This window comes from Heptranchias perlo, chromosome 5 (genome assembly GCF_035084215.1).
Source record: "Heptranchias perlo isolate sHepPer1 chromosome 5, sHepPer1.hap1, whole genome shotgun sequence".
Lineage (NCBI taxonomy): Eukaryota > Metazoa > Chordata > Chondrichthyes > Hexanchiformes > Hexanchidae > Heptranchias > Heptranchias perlo.
In genome coordinates this window covers 21,340,305-21,358,183 of record NC_090329.1, presented here as the reverse complement: position 1 = coordinate 21,358,183, position 17,879 = coordinate 21,340,305, and the positions used below count along the sequence as shown (strand labels likewise).

The 17,879-nt window shown below is 43.1% G+C and overlaps 1 protein-coding gene across 1 annotated transcript in view; it reads right to left on the bottom strand.

Moving 5' to 3' along the window:
• Positions 1–402: 402 nt before the first annotated feature.
• Positions 403–17,879, bottom strand: part of lats1 (large tumor suppressor kinase 1) — a 32,107-nt gene continuing 14,630 nt past the window's right edge. Inside the window, exons 5-8 of the mRNA XM_067984076.1 lie at positions 11,121–11,703; positions 4,361–4,543; positions 2,454–2,560; positions 403–2,004 (exon numbers count right to left, since the gene is read on the bottom strand). Of these exons, the coding sequence (XP_067840177.1) occupies positions 1,489–2,004; positions 2,454–2,560; positions 4,361–4,543; positions 11,121–11,703 (1,389 nt within the window). The 3' untranslated portion in view covers positions 403–1,488. The remainder of the gene's footprint in view (positions 2,005–2,453; positions 2,561–4,360; positions 4,544–11,120; positions 11,704–17,879) is intronic.

The window sequence follows — 17,879 nt, the reverse complement described above, 5'->3', positions numbered from 1 at the left end:
AGGGATAGTCACAGACTTCTGGAAGACATAGACTGGTGAAATGGGCATACACATGGCAAATGAGATTTAATGCAGTGGACTGTGAAGTGGGTTGAGTATATTCAAGGCCGAGATAGATTTTTGAACTCTAGGGATATGGGGATCAGGCAGGAAAGTGGAATTGAGGTTGAAGATCAGCCATGATCTGATTGAATGGCGGAGCAGGCTCGAGGGGCCGTATGGCCTACTCCTGCTTCTATTTCTTATGTTCTTATATTTAATGAACTACACTGCAACTCCATCCCCACAGTCACGTCTAGATTTCAAATCTTGAACAAGCAATGACGCAAGATGTAAAGATGACAACTGAACGCTGGTTAATTTGTGTCTAAATTGTTAACAAATTGCCAAACAATTAACATCGAAAATGATCTTAGATTTAATGTCATTGGAAATAAAATGAGACAATCAAGGTATATACAGTCAAATTAAGTGTTTATACAACATGTATAATTTATAAATAAATTCAATGCATAAATTAGAAAAAATAGAAAGCTAATAACCTGCATTCTACACGCTTCTAAAAGACATTATTTTCATGTAAATTATACCAAACGAATTTCTTCATATTTGGTCAAAGCTAAGCAGGATGTTTTAAGGCACAGCGTTAAGGACCATTTTCCAGATTTCAGACACGTATCGGGTCATTTAGTAAGGATCCGCTCCCATGGGGACAGCTTCGCTAGACAGGAGCCTGGGTCCCGGAATGGGCTCTATAGTGTTATAGCCCTATCCCCACTCCCAGTGTGGGTACAGAATGGGCCCTATAGTGTTATATCACTATCCCCACTCCCAGTGTGGGTACAGAATGGGCCCTATTGTGTTATAGCCCTATCCCCACTCCCAGTGTGGGTACAGAATGGGCCCTATAGTGTTACACCCTATCTCCATTCCCAGTGTGGGTCCCAGAATGAGCCCTATAGTGTTATAGCCTTATTTCTACTCCCTGCAATTGAGCCTCACTGGCTGGAAGTGTAGGCCAGCGAGTCAGACCTACACTGTTACAGTTCTACCTCTGAATTGCACTCTCTTCAAGCAAGGCTGGGAGTGGAGCCTCACAAAATAACCCCTTTAGTCTGCTAATGAAAAAAAAGGCATCTACTGTGCACTTCACCTACACAAAACTCTCCAGGAACATGGGAGCACTTATGGTAATATTTAAGACTTAGTGTATGTGAAGAATAAAGTCATTTACAAGGACAATTTTGCTGATAGACTACTGATCACATGAACCAACTCTAGTGTTAGGTGCTCAAGCCAGCGTTATATTTATTCACGTATAACTGCTGGAGTATTCAAATTACAACATTCAAATAAATTAATACTTACAAAATATATTTTCCTGTAAGTTCTTAAGAAACAAAACACGAAAGCATCAGGTAAAAACTAAAATCTGTCCTTAGGAATTAAACAAGGGGCTTTCTGCTTTTAAAAAATAAGATTCGCACTTCATACGTATACCAGCTCTCGGTTCTGGCTCCCTTTCCTCGCTCCAGATCTTTCCTCGTCACTTGCTGTTTGATGCTCGGGGTTTTCTGGACTCAGATAATCACACTGCAATGGTTTGGGGTAGCTGTAAGGATAACCATTATCATCGAAAAACCTCCGGAATGTGAACTCGTAGAAAGCATGTTCTGGGTGCTTCCCATTCTGGTACCAGCCATTGAGCGTGTCGTTAACACTTTCCCCATCACTACCATCGCTCCACAACTTGTCGGGATCCACAGGATCAAAATTGGAGGTATCTGTCGGGTGCGTTATCTTGGGAATGTACGGAGCCGATTGGTGCCGGATGTCACTAGAGAAATCAATCAGTCTGAAAAACGGATGGGCTTTTATTTCATCCGTGCCATTCTTTCCCAGCCTGTCCTCTGGGCCTCGACAAAGCTTAATGATGAGATCGGACGCCTCTGGGCTAAGTTTAGCCTGAGGTGGGATGTGAAGTGTCGTCTGCCAGTTTATAACCTGTGAGATAATGGGCAATAATACAAATCATGTCTATCATTCCCCATTGAGAGTATTGTTGAACCACCGGATTTTAAAAAAAACAGGCAATTCCTATAAAAAGCATTTTATAGAATCAGGAGTAGGCCATTCAGCCCCTCAAGCCTGTTCTGCCATTCAATTTGATCATGGCTGATCTGAATTAGTTCATGGCTGATCCTTTTAATTAATTATAAACCCTTTAATTGGGGCTCCCATTTTGGCAGCTCTGCAGGGTTCATAAATTTAGACTTTCCTGGAGAATACATAACCATTTTCTGCTAGGTTATGAACACTGTTTTACTTCACAGCCACGCACATTTTTTTAAAAATGCAATAATTAGATCCAAATGGGCTGAAAGAGGGCCAGTGTAAAGAGACAAGCATCACAGTGCAGAAGATAAATGAGACATTCACGATAAATTCATTACCTTAATCTGTGTTTCCAATGGGGTTTGTGCCAGGAAAGGAGGCTGCCCCACTAACATTTCATAAAGAATGACACCAACACTCCACCAATCACACAACTGGGTGTAACCTACAAGATTCAAAGATAAAAATTAACATACATATCATAGCTACAATTCAATGGAATATTACCCCTATAACCGGTTCTTGCGATTCAGGTTAGTACTTTTCACGCCTGTAACAAGGTATAATTACAGTGATTTGTTGTATTTACTCCTGTTACCATGATGTGTTGTTCAGGATTCTATTTATTCCTGTAACCAGGATGTGCTATTCAAGTTTGTGTTATCTGCAGATGTAACCAGGCTGTGTTATTTGGCATTACATTATTTAGAGACATAATTCAATTTTGCCATTCAGGTTTATATTATTTACCTCTGTAACCAGTTTCTCTCCCCAAGTTTGTACTATTTAATAATGTAATGAGGGTTGGTATTCGGGTTTGTATACTTTAACCCTCTAAGTAGGTTTTATTATTCAGATTTCTATCATTTACCCCGTAGCCAGGTTTAATTATTTGGGCTTGCATTATTTAGAGATGTTACCAGGTTGTGTTATTCAGGTTTGCATTCTTAACCTTTAGGAATATAGGAACAGGAGGAGGCCATTCAGCCCCTCGAGCCTATTCCGCCATTCAATTAGATCACTGCTGATCTGTATCTTAATTCCATCCAACCACCTTGGTTCCGTAACCCTTAATACCCTTGCCTAACAAAAATCTATCAATCACAGTTTTGAAATTTTCAATTGACCCCTAGCCTCAACAGCTTTCTTTTTTGGTGGGGGGAGGGGGGAGGGAGTTCTAGATTTCCACTACACTTTGTGTGAAGAAGTGCTTCCTGACATCACCCCTGAATGGCCTAGCTCTAATATTAAGGTTATGCCCCCTTGTTCTGGACTACGTTAGGCTTTATTTCCTATATGTACTGTTTATCTCTCTAATTGGGGATAGTTATTCCAGTTTGTATTATTGACAGATGTAACCAGGTTTTGTTATTCAGCTTTGCACTGTTTACCCATGTAACCAGGGTTTGTTATTCCAGTTTGTATTATTGACAGATATAACCTGGTTTTGTTTTATAGGTTGGGAGCTTCCAGCCACTGCAGAAAATGCAATATCTACAGGGAATGTGACCAGAAAAAAAGACGACTCTTTTGAAGGATGTTAACTACTATCTGGATACTTTCTCAGTGTCTTCATATCAAACAGCTGAAACTGAACCGGACAAATTTACGGGACTGATGATTTTTTTTGTTCTTAAACAATTTTTTGTCCAGTTATCAGTATCAGCAACAACCTGCGTTTATATAGCGCCTTTAAAGTAGCAAAAAGTCCCAAGGTGCGTCACAGGAGTGTTATCAAACAAAATTTGATGCCGAGCCACATAAGCAGACATTGGAATAGGTAACCAAAAGCTTGGTCAAAGAGGTAGGTTTTAAGAAGCGTCTTAAAAGAGAGAGGTAGAGAGGTGGAGAGGTTTAGGGATGGAATTCCAGAGCTTAGGGCCTAGACAGCTGAAGGCATGGCCGCTAATGGTGGAGTGATGAAAATCGGGAATGTGAAAGAGGCCAGAACTGGAGGAGCTCAGAGATCTCGGATGGTTGTAGAAAGTTACAAAGACAGGGTGGGGATTTGAAAACAAGGATGAGAATTTTAAAAATTGAGGTGTGGCCAGACCGGGAGTCAATGTAGGTCAGCGAGCACAGGAATAATGGGTAAACGGGATTTGATATGAGTTAGGATACTAGCAGCAGTATTGAGAGTTCAGCATCACAAACAGCAGAGGGGCTGATAATATAGTGAAAAAAAAAACACCTCACTCCCTGAATGAGATCGAAATAAGCTTCAACCTTATGTAACTAACATTACCTGTACGAAGCAAGACCTCTGGTGCGATGTAATTTGGCGTGCCAACTAGGGAATGTGCCAAGCAGCGCTGATGTTGGCGAGCTGCCCTCCGCTCCAGTGGTTTTAGTCTCTCCGCACACTTGCAGCTCTTGGGGTCGCCCCATTCATTACTGAAATCCATGCTGTCCTGCCGAGGATGGTCACCTGGGTATGCAGAAAAGAAACGCATGAACTTAGACAACAATCAGACAAGTAGGATTTCTGAAGATAACAACACACCGGAGTTACCTCAATCTGTATTGTTAAAAAATCTCTCCCTTTTTTGTCTCTAGCCCTTCTCGAAGAGCCAGTCGATCTATGGGTTCCATCTTGGGGGTTATCAGTCACGGAAGGAACCATTCAGATGTCATGATTGCTAAGCAGCCACCTTTGATCTGGGCATAGTTGCGGCTTTTCTGCTCCACATTCTGTGAAGGGAACCAATATTTGAGGCCAGATACACCCAGGTCTGTGCCCCTTGGACTTGAGAAAGTGAAGATGGGGGAGGGTGGTCATGCAAGGGTTGGGGGGGGGGGGGGGGGAAATGACCAGGATGGGATTGAGTAGAAGTTTTACTGGGGACAAAGGTAGCAAAGGTGGAGGCGAGGGAGTGGCTGAGCAAATTGACAGCTGCAGAAGTATCGTGGCCCATGGATTACTAGTTAAATATTCACTGTGAGCTCCTAGCCTAGATTGACGAACGGAAGCTCACAATCAGTGGGATTTGGGAAGTTGTGCATAGCTGCAGCTCTTAAAGGTATTCAGATGGCAATTAAAGGGACCGCATTTCTTGCTCACCAGTTAAGAAATTGCGGGTCGAAGATTTTACCAAAGTACAGATAGCCAAAGAACGTCAATGGGCAGGAAGAGAGGTTCATCTTATTTGGTTCCCTCCCCCACAGAAGTGTACACTCAGCTTGGGAGGAGGGGGGGCCCAATGAGTTCTGCTGCATCTCGCAGCCAAAGAGCAGGGATCAGATGAGAAAAATGTTTACTATCCTCAGGGAGTACGGCCAAAGTAAGGCTTGGCAATCTTTGCCTATACCAAGTAGATAGGCAAAGTATGAATACTAGAACCCCCTAGCAACCTGTTACACCACAAGTAAGGCTGAATGCCAAGCTTTAAAAAACATTACAGCTCTTTCAGAGTTTGCCATGAATGTATTGCAGCTGGCCACACGTCATTATTGCCACTTAAAACTGGAACTGTTGCGACATTGGAAAGGGTGTATTTACAACAAAACCTCACTTGCATGGTGGACAATTGGGTTTCACTTTATGTACTCTTCAAACTGCTAAGACAAACTCGAACAGGAGGAAGTCTCTTTCCACAAAATACTGGTGACCCAGGGACTACAGAACATTGGAGAAATCAGAGGCCTCGTACCATTCCCCCCCCACCCCCCAAGTCATTCTTTCCCAGCTGCCCATTCCAGTTCTACCACGGTGCTCTGCTCAATCCTGAGCAGAGCTTCCACACATCCAGCGGCTCATCAAGACTGTCTACTTCCAACTCCGAAATGTCTCCAGCCCAACCTCTCTCCCACTGTCAGAGACCCTCGTCAGAGTCAGAGAACTCCAGAACTCATCCACCTACATCCTGTCCCACACAAAATCCCACCCGACAATCACCCTGCTCCTGGTGGACCAACACCGGCTGCTTGCTCGTATGGATTTTAATTCTTATTCTTGTCCTCAAATCCCTCCATGCCCCTTCCTAGCTCAGTAACCTCCTCCAGCCCTTCATTTCTGCTTGCTCGGTTCTTCTGCTGGTTCCCCATTCCTTCTAGTCTACCAGCAGCGGCAGTTTTGCTTTCTGCATTAGCTTTGCTTGTGCATTTTTTTTTTTTGCCTTTTTCATTTTGAGAGCTGCAATTTTGTTTGCTGCAAAGAGAACTCAGAAAATGAGAATTCCTCAGCATTCCTCTCCGCAATTTGGAAAAGGATTTGGCCGAGGATCTGAGGGGAGGTGCGAGATACGTTTACACCATCCTTATTCAAGCTGCTGTGTCCAGACCTGGGAATGTCTGAAGAAATCGGCCTTCACAAGCTCCACTGCACCAGGTTGGCCTGATCACAGCACTTCAAGTTTATGCCTCTAGATCTTTCCAAGCCACCACTAGCGACACGTGAAATATCAGTCAATCAGCAGTGTCAGGAGGTACAACACAGGTGACAGATTTGACATTCACTAACTCTACCTCGTTCATAAATTCCCATATGGAAAGCTGGCAGTGGAATGATATGACATTTTACTTTTTCTATTTGCCAGGATTCCCAAAGTGTAGGACATTATTGATGGGACACACGTGACCATCTGGGCACTTATACCGAATGGCATCTTCATGAATCACAAGGGGGTGCCAGACGATTAAAGTGACCATCGGTGCAAAATCATGAAAGCGAATGCCTGATTTCCCTGATAGCGATGTGGTCATTTGGGCTATCAGAAGGCTAAGGCAGGCAGAATGGATACGTGCCTCTTCAGTTCCGGCTCATCAATCCAGTGGGACACAAACATCAGGTGAATAATAATAAGGCATGTGCAGTCACCTGGATAATTGTGGAAAACATGATCAGTATGTTGAAGCAGTGCTTCAAGTGCCTGGACAGATCAGAGGGGCCACCATGAAGGTGGACAAGGAGGTCCAGCTACAGCTCATGGCAGAGCATGACACTGAAGATGATCCATGAAGATATGACATAGAAATTTAGAGCACAGAATCAAGCTGTTTGCCACATTGTGCTTTTACAGGCTCTTTGCTAGAGCAAATGCCAGCTAACTATTTAATTTTAAAAATAATTTTAATAATTTAGTAATTCAGGAGAAACTTCTTTACCCAGAGAGTGGTTAGAATGTGAAACTCACTACCACAAGGAGTTGAGGTAAATAGCATAGATGCACTTAAGGGGAAGCTGGATTAAGCACGAGGGAGAAAGGAATAGAAGGATATGCTGATAGGATGAGATGAAGTAAGGTGGGAGGAGGCTCATGTGGAGCATAAACAGCGGCATGGACCAGTTGGACTGAAAGGCCTGTTTCTGTGCTGCAAATTCTATGTAATACTATGTAAAAACCTCCATTCCAGACCAGGAGGGCCTGTCCGCCAGACACCAAGATGACACATTCAGTTACGTGGCTGCTCTGCCCAATGCCCAAAAGTTACATAATGCAGTGGCCCAAAACACTAGCCTCCACACTATTTCAATTACCGAGGGTGCCCTTCCTTTAATCTGCTGATAACCATTGCATCCATTGGAAGTAAATTCCCTGTTTAAAGTTCATATAAAGTGCAACCAATTCACTTCCTGCAAGTAATAACTGTATGTGCCACTAATGTTTCTTTCCCCAGATAGGAGCGTGGGTTGAAGTTAAAGTTAAATGCATTTGTTAAAGGCAAATCGCGTTTAACTAACCTGATAGAGTTTTTTGATGAGGTTAACAGAGACGGTAGATGAGGGGAATGCAGTTGATGTGGTGTATATGGACTTTCAAAAGGCATTTTATATAGTGCTGCATGTTAGGCTTATCATCAAGATGGAGTAAAGGGGGCAGTAGCAACATGGATACAGAATTGGCTAAGTGACAGGAAACAGAGAGTAGGGGTGAACGGTTGTTTTTTGGACTGGAGGAGTAGTGTTCCCCAGGGGTTGGTGCTGGGACCATTGCTTTTCTTGATATATATTATTGGCTTGGACTTGGGTGTACAGGACACAATTGCAACACAAAACTTGGAAGGGTAGTAAACAATCAGTGAGGAGGACAGTGATAGACTTCAAGAGGATATAGACAGGTGGCATGGGCGGACACGTGGCAGATGAAATTTAACGCAGAAAAAATGCGAAGTGATACATTTTGGTAGAAAGAACGAGGAGAGACAATAAAAACTAGAGGGCACAATTCTAAAAGGGGTACAGGAACAGAGAGATCTGGGGGTATATGTGCACAAATCTCTGAAAGTGGCAGGGCAGGTTGAGAAAGCCGTCAAAAAAGCATACGGGATCCTGGGCTTTATAAATACAGGCATAGAGTACAGAAGTATGGAAGTCATGATGAACCTTTATAAAACACTGGTTCGACCACAACTGAAGTATTGTGTCCAGTTCTGGGCACTGCACTTTAGGAAAGAGGCGAAGGGCTTAGAGAGGGTGCGGAAGAGATCTACTAGAATGATTCCAGGGATGGGGGACTTTAGTTACGTGGATAGACTGGAGAAGCTGGGGTTGTTCTCCTTGGAACAGAGAAGGTTGCGAGGAGATTTGATAGAGGTATTCAAAATCATGAAGGGTCCAGACAGAGTAGATAGAGAGAACCTGTTCCCATTGGTGGAAGGGTCAAGAACCAGAGGACATAGATTTAAGGTGATTGGCAAAGAACGAAGGGGGACATGAGGAAGAACTTTTTCATACAGCGAGTGGTTAGGATCTGGAATGCACTGCCCGAGGGGGTGGTGGAGGCAGATTCAATCATGGCCTTCAAAAGGGAACTGGATAAGTACTCGAAAGGAAAAAATCTGCAGGGCTACGGGGATAGGGCGGGGGAGTGGGACTAGCTGAATTGCTCTTGCATAGAGCCGGCATAGACTTGATGGGCCAAATGGCCTCCTTCCGTGCTGTAACCTTTCTATGATTCTAAGTCAGCCCTATAGCATTAATAGTCTTAACTCCAACCTGCACTCCTGTCTAGCAAAGCTCCATACCCGGATACAAGCCTCATAAAACTGCTCCTTTTTAAACTGCTTCAATTGAACATAAAGTTAAGGTGTGATAAAGAGTGTAACAGCTGGTCAATCTTCTATTGCAAGAGATTTTCAAGCAAGTTCCTGCAGTTAATGGTATCCATTGCACACCCAATATATATTTTCACCTAGTCACTGTTTGGGACTGGCAAAATGGAAGAGATGAGATGAGTTTCCATTAATATGTGAATATTTGCAACACTGTTATAAAATATGGGAAAGGAATTACAATCCATTGAGTGTCTACCTAAACAACTATCAAGTAGGAGATTTGGAAAATGACTACAGTCCTGACATCGGCCAAATCTTATAAAAATGGAATACATCCTCAGGTAATTCCTCAATAAAGGAATAGGCACAAAACGCAAACTCAACTTCACTTCAGCATTCTGCCGAGAACGGAAAGGAAGGAAGGAAAGAAAGGAAGGGCCAGAATGCATGTTTGAAAAAGACGACTGCTTGGTCAGATTCAGCGTGAATTCAGCCTTAAAGTCCAAGTCAAAGTCTGCCACTTTTCTCAATCTGTCCACACTGGGTTTATATAGATCACTGGTTCTCAAACTGCGGGGCACTGGGCCTGTGCAGTGGGCCATAGCAAGAAAATAAAGCCTCATGCTCGACAGTAGTTGCCTAGTATGTGAGAAAGAAAGAATGTGCGGCTTTCACAACCTCAGGACATCCCAAAGCGCTTTACAGCCAATGAAGTACTTTTGAAGTGTAGTCACTGTTGTAATGTAGAAAATGCGGCAGCCAATTTGCGCACAGCAAGGTCTCACAAACAGCAATTTGATAATGACCAGATAATCTGTTTTAGTGATGCTGGTCGGGGGATAAATGTCGGCCAGAACACCGTGGAGAACTCCACTGCTCTTCTTCGAAACAGTGCCGTGGGATCTTTTACGTCCACCTGAGAGGGTGACCTTGGTTTAACATCTCAACCGAAAGGTGCTCCGACAGTGCAGTACTGAGGGAGTAGAAGTGAAGGTCATTGGAGTGTCAGCCTAGATATGTAAATACTGAAGTAGGTAGATAGTCTCATGTAAATACTGAGGTGGGTAGTTAGTCACGTGTGTAAATACGGAGGTGGGTAGTTAGTCACGTGTGTAAATATGGAGGTGGGTAGTAAGTCATGTGTGTAAATATGGAGGTGGGTAGTTAGTCCCATGTGTAAATACGGAGGTGGGTCGTTAGTCCCATGTGTAAATACGGGGGTGGATCGTTAGTCTCATGTGTAAATACCGAGGTGGATCGTTAGTCTCATGTGGAAAGACCGAGGTGGATCGTTAGTCTCATGTGTAAATACTGAGGTGGGTAGTTAGTCTCATGTGGAACTACTGAGGTGGGTAGTTAGTCTCATGTGGAAATACTGAGGTGGGTAGTTAGTCTCACTGAGGCAGATTCTGACCTGTGCAACCAGCATTACAACTTCTGGTCGGAGAAGCAAGCAAGCCCTTTTGCTCAACCCCACTACATCATGAGACAACCCCGGGAATTCCACAGTGACATCCCATATGATTCAAATGGAACTCTCCCCAGCTCAGAGGTGGCATGAGTTCCACTGAGGGCCTAGTAAATGCCTGAAGATTCCATAAGACAGAGGTGCTTGATCATAGAGGAAATCAATTACCTTCACAATACTGCCCTTAGGACTTCTCTTAAGTGGGCCCTTCCCGGGCCCCAGTTCACATCTTTGGGGCAGCTTGGCGCCACTCCGATTTTCCTTCTGGTGGAACTGGTTACAGCATGGGTGGCCCAACCCAACTATGTGAACGACCCCCTGACCAGGACAAGGTTTGAGTCCTTGTCCACGGCATGCAGAAGTCCCACTCTGATGTGCTTCCCCGAGTGTTGACAGGGCCAGAGAACCTTTAACTGGAATTATCAAATCTCAGGACTATAATTAATAAGATAATTAAAATAACTATTCAGGTTGAACAGAGCAGCTATTAATATTTCCCTACAGTAAATTCCCCATACCTTGTGTGTTAGTAAACTTTACTTACCACTTTGGTAATATTTGGAATCGTGGGTCCACCGAAAACCAGTGCACAGCCCAAAGTCAGTCAGTTTTATATGGCCATCTCGGTCAATCAGGATGTTATCTGGTTTAATATCCCTATGAATGAAGCCCATTTTGTGGACACTTTCCACTGCACATGTCAGTTCAGCAATGTAGAATTGTGCTAGAGGTTCTGGAAAGATGCCCATTCTGATTAAGAGACTCATCATATCTCCTCCTGGAATGTAGTCCATCACAAAGTAAAGGTTGTCTCGGTCCTGGAATGAATAATACAGTCGGACCACCCACTCATTGTCAGCTTCTGCCAAGATATCCCGCTCAGCTTTCACGTGAGCAACTTGGTTTCGCAGCAACACGTCTTTCTTCCTCAGTGTTTTCATAGCGTACAATGCATTGGTATCTACTTTCCGAGCTAGGCAAACCTCCCCAAATGCACCTATTCCCAGAGTCTTGATCTTCACAAACATGGACTTATCCATCTTTGCCCTTTTTAGGCGAATATAATTAGACTCTTTTTGGCACAACATCTTGCGCATCTGATCTTGGGCATCTTTTGACAACCCAACCTACAAGTAAACAAAGCAAAGACACACTAAATTTTCAAATTTAAATCCTTAAGATACAAGTTCTGATTGCAGAGTGTACAATGTATTCAAGAACAAATCAATAATATTAAATAGTTTCTAATTAATTTCCTGTAGTATTGTATACAGGGGAGTGGGGGGGTGTCAAGACTAAGTGCAATCTTTGAGTGAAGCTGGATTAAAGGATGGGGGATAATTGGACAAGGGCGCACAGACACAATTCAATCCCCGTTTTTATCATTTATACTGTCCTTATTTTTATATTTCTATTATAAATTTCTACATCCACATTTATAATGGAAACCGCCTATGTAAACTTGCCACGCTGAAATTGCATCCGCCTGCCAATGGTAACAGTGCAGCACCCCCACAGGTGAGGGGGTGTAACTGCACTATGACAAGTTTACAGACACTTCCCTTTATAAATGTAAACAATTTTACAACACCAAGTTATAGTCCAGCAATTTTATTTTAAATTCACAAGCTTTCGGAGGCTACCTCCTTCCTCAGGTGAACGATGCGGAATAAATGTGGCAGAGGAGTTTATAATGGAAACGCCAACGGGAAAAGCACACAAAAATCAGATTCTAATATACTGGCGATGATTTGCTTAGCATTTTAATCTTTCAAACATTCATTGTGCTGACGTTTCATTATAAAATTTCACAAACTGAAAATATCATGACATTAACCAGCATTAATGCTGCAATTAGCACACAAGACCTACGTAATACCCCTTCAGTATAGAAAACTAAGGGGTGATCCAGTGAGGTGTTTAAGATGATTAAAGGAGTTGACAGGGTAGATAGAGAGAAACTATTTCACTGGTGGGGGAGGTCCAGAAAAAGGGGGCATAACCTTAAAATTAGAGCTAGGGGTGATGTAACGAAGCACTTCTTCACACAAAGGGTAGTGGAAATCTGGAACTCTCTTCCCCCAAAAAGCTGATAAGGCTGGGGGTCAGTTGAAAATTTCAAAACTGAGATTGATAGATTTTTGTTAGGCAAGGGTATTATGCGATATGGAACCAAAGCGGGTAAATGGAGTTAAGATACAGATCGGCCATGATCTAGATGAATGGCGGAATAGGCTTGAGGGGCTGTTCCTATGATACTGATGGTTCGAACGATTTATATGCTCCTTTCTAAAGCTTTGTCGTTAAGGTAACAAGAGTTGGGAGTGTCAGGTCCAAAATTCCCCTTCAACAAAAATGGGACAATTCCTTCTTTATCTCCCTTTAATTATCAACTCAATTAAATGACAGGAACACATGGCTTTGAAACAGGTGACTTCTGAGAATATGATTTTATCATCAGGGCAATTACTGGAGGAAAACTGAACTGTTCTTTGTTATGACAGATTTCACCCCTCCCTTATAGTACAGCACAGAGATGAGACACCCAACAAACAGGGAGGGAAAGAAAAGATTAGAAGTTCCACCATAAGTTGCATTTCAGTACTCTTATCAGCTCATCAAAGTACTTGTCATGGAAATTCCAAATGACTCGGGAAATTCCCGCCAATTGAGAAAAAGAACATCAATAAAATGAAATTCTTTTTAAATACATATTTCTAAGATGTTTATTGAAGTTATTAAAATTTTGGTTGATTTTCAGGGTAATAACAATGAAACAATACAATTTCAACTCAGAAAACTATGAACTTGCATTTATATCACGCCTTTCACAACTTCAAGATGTCCCAAATTGGTTCACAGTCAATAATTATTTTGAAGTTCAGCCATTGTTGTAATGTAGGGAAATGCAGCAGCCAATTTGCGCACAGCAAGGTCCCACAAACAACAATGAGATAATCACCAGATAATCTGTTTTGGTGGTAATGGTTGAGGGATAAATATTGGCCAGGACATCGGGGAGAACTCCCATGCTCTTTCTCAAATAATGCTGTAGGATCTTTTATCCACCTGAGAGGGTAGACAGGACCACGGTATAATGTCTCATCCAAAAGGCGGCACCTCCAACAATGTGCTACTGCACTGAAGTGTCAGCCTGGATTATGTGTCTGGAATGTGGCTTGGACCCAAAACCTTCTGACTCAGAGATGAGAGTGTTGTCACTGAGCCAAGACTGATACCTTGTAAAACACAAAGGTTGAATGATCTAATTCAATTCCCAGCTGTGGCACTCCCCTGCCCCTCACCCAATTGGACTCATCAACTATAAACAGTTGTATGTCTCCAACTGAAAAAATTATATCCCAGTCACACTATAAGATGAGGACCTGGTTAGAGATGTACTTTGAGTGTCTTTATTCTTTGAAGAGGATACATTCCACACATTGTTGGAATTAAGCTGGTCTGGGGTAACTACATAAAGAGCAGACTGTCAACACTTTCAGATGGTTACCTCGCTCCTTGTGATATATAAAGGCAACACACACATCACAATGTCAGTTTGCTCCAAACAACACTAACTCTAGAAGAAGAATAAAACACCAACATATGAACTCCCTTCTAGGTGTGAGGGGACAGCCGGTGGCAGCGTGGAGAATGAAGACAAATTACTAACTAGATCAATCTTTATTTGTCAATCGGCAACCTCCACACACCACAGGAAATCCCATAGAACTCAAACAAGGAGGGAGATCCCAGCTGCAAGGGCTAAAGGCCAAAAATTGTTTCATCCATCACTGCCAAGAACAAGTAAATGGAGTTATCATAGCATCTTACAGCACAGGAGGCCGCCACTCAGCCCATCGTGCCTGTGCTGGCTTTTTGAAATTAGTCCCACTCCCATTCTTTCTTCAAAGCTCTGCAAATTTTTCCTTTCCCAATTCCTTTTTGAAAGTTACTACTGAATCTGCTTCCACCACCCTTTCAGGTAGTGCATTCCCGAGTTGGAGTCTGTTTTGTTTTGGGAGCTGTGGATCTAAAAACCAAGGTAGGTGGGACAAAGTGTTATGTCTGACTGACAAGCTCTGTAGACAGTTGTCGTGCCCATTTACCATACTTGCAGTGGTGCTTGAAGCTTTTAGCAGTGCATGATATCAATATTACTACAGCAGTGAAATACAGCAATTGGGTATCTCCTGTTGCACACTGACCAGTGGTGAACAGTGTTTCATTCTGCCAGTCAGTCCATGAATAAATGAACGTTGCTCAGTGCATGTTGTTGAACCACACAGTTTTCTGATCAGAGTGTCACAACATAAAGCCATATATGCTTGCTGATGGTTCCACAGCTAATACACCAGTAGTCCATGTGCTTTGCTCCTGGCCTATGCCCATAGCTGTACATTTGAAAGCAGGAACTTTCCACATGGGGAAATCAAACTCATATCCTAACATTCACTAGCACATCATTCCCACTTAAGGGGCAAAGTCCAGGGCAAGTTTTTAAAAATTTTCTCGGGGTATGGGTGATGCCAGTAAGGCCAAATTTAACACCTATTCCTAGTTGCCTGGAGATGGTGGCGGTTATCTTTCTTCTTGACTAGCTTGCCAGACCACTTCAGAGGGCATTAAGAGTCAATATTGTATGAATCACGTGTAGGCAGACCAGGTAGGGGCGACAGATTCTTTCCTTGAAGGAAATTAGTGAACCAGTTGGGTTTTTACAGTAATCCAGCAGCCTTCGTGGTCATTTATTCTGGTACGAGCCACAAATTCATTTTTAAATTAATTCAATGTCACAATTTGCCATGGTGGGATTTGAACTCCCTCTAGGTTGCTAGTCCAGTAATATAACCCCTACGCTACAGTACCCACTTTTTATTCACAGTGCTCCTCAATGCCCATGTGAAAAATATATCTTACCACTTCAAAGAAAATTTTGAATTTCCTGTCCCAATGGAAACCCACTAGGTTAGCTGCAGTGGAGACATCATAAGACAGGAAAAGGGCACTGCCCCACAGCCGCCTCAGCCAAGGAAAACAGAATGTAATGGCAAAATACACGGAGTACCCAGCCAGTACTGCACTACTTAGCGCCCATCAGCTCCAGACTGGTCCAAAGTTGCAAGCCCATTAAAATGACAATGAAAAAACTTGGAGGGAAGGAGACCAAAAATAGGCGGTCTCCATCGGATCAGGAGTTTCAAGGCTTTTTGTTTTTAAATAGCAAATTATTATAGTGACATTTTAAGCACAAGGCATGACTGTTATATATTATGCATGCAGTAAGATTTACTGATTACACTAGTACTTAAACATATCCCATAATGTTTTGCCAAACATATGCTGTGATTTATATCAACTAGAACTGTAAGAAGTTACACTTCTATAATGCTCCTAATGTAGTGAATATCTTAACAGCGCTTTGCAAAAATATGGGACACCAAAGGGGGAAAAAGGGGCTGGGAAGGAGGCAAAAGCACTGTCGAAGAGAGGAGATTCAGGGTTTGAATTCTGGAGGACAGGAGCATAGCGGCTGAAAGTGGAACAGCAGAAATGGGGAACATATCCAGTGTCGGAGGAGTGGAAGGTGTGCGTGACTGGAGACGGTCGCAGGAATAGGTGGATGAAACCACAGATGGCCTAGGATCTTGCAATCAATCTGTTGTGGAGCAGGAAGCCGGTGGAGCCTGGCAAGGAAAGAAGTGATGAGAGCCCAAGGAACCACCATGTTCAGGGTACATTGGAAATTGTGATGGATAGAAGCCAGCAAGGTCTGGATCAGGAGCTCAGCAGCAATGGATGAAAGAGATGGGAGAAAGTGGCCTTTACAATGCATCCGGGAAAGGGGGGGGGGGGGGGGGTGAGGGAAAGGAGAGAGTTCAGCTGGGGTCAAGCTTGTGCAGGCTAAACTTGAGGTGGCAGCCAAGGAGCCAATCTAGGTTCACTAGATTGATTCCAGGGATGAGAGAGTTGTCCTATGAGGAGAGGTTGATGGAATGGGCGTATACTTTCTGGAGTCTAGAAGAATGAGATCTCATTGAAACATATAAGATTCTAAGAGGGCTTGACAGGGTAGATGCTAAGAGAATGTTTCCCCTGGCTGGAGAGTCTAGAACTATGGAACATAGTCTCAGGATAAGGGGTCAGACACTTAGGACTGAGATGAGGAGAAATGTGTTCACTCAAAAGGGTCATGAATATTTGGAATTCTCTACCCCACAAGGCTGTGGATGCTCAGTCGTTGAGTATATTCAAGACCGATATCAATAGATTTTTTGGAGTGTAGGGGAATCAAGGGATATGGGGATCGAGCAGGAAAGTGGTGTTGAGGTTGAAGATCAGAGATTAGCCATGACCTTATTGAATGGTGGTGCAGGCTCCAGGGGCTGCATGGCCGACTCCTGCTCCTATTTCTTATGTAAGGAGGTTTCTGGAGTCCAGGCCAAAGATTTTCATGACATTAGACTGGAGTCATCTAGGTCTTCATGTCAGATAGGCAGCTGGAGAGAGTGGCAATGTGATGGAATGAATGGCGAAAGTGGAGAGATAGATGTGGATGCCATGAGGATACATGTGAAAAGTGACGCCATACTTACAGACATACCCCAGGAGAAGACCAAGGATGCAATTCGTGAGGTATTCTGGGGACCAAAATGCACAGGGAACTATTGAGCAGGACTGAAGCCACGAGAGAACAGTATCGCTGATATGGACTGCAAAAGAAAGGCATTGGAAAAGGTTGGGGGAGAAGCTAGGATTGAACACAGGAGAGGGATAAAGCATACGATCCTTTTCTTAAGAGTTAAAACACTGTTCCGAACTGTTCCAGCTTATTTTAACCAATGCTGACGGACGACGCATAGACACAGACACCAAAGAGATGTTGAGGGGGGGCAGAAACCTTGCACATGGAAACTAAAGAAATATGAGAACGGACACCACTGGGAAAGTGCTGAAGCAAAGGGAAGGGAACAGAAATGAAGCCCCTTGCTCTTGTCAGTATTTAGGTCTTGGGTGGCAAAACTTAGACAGATTTCCAACAGGAGTTGGGCAATTAAATAGGTAAATTGTAACTTTTTTTTCCAAACTATTTTGTTTTTAATGTGTTTCTTACCATTATAAATTGGATTTTGCACCTGTATATTAGTTTGAATGTCAGTTTGGCCCAGCTGGTATCACTCTCACTCTTGAATCAGAAGGCCCCACTCTCCAGGAATATTAAGTAAACAGTCCTGTCCAAATGTAAGCCATGTCTCAGCTATAGCTACTATATCATAGCTCTCTATGATAGTAGCTATAGCTA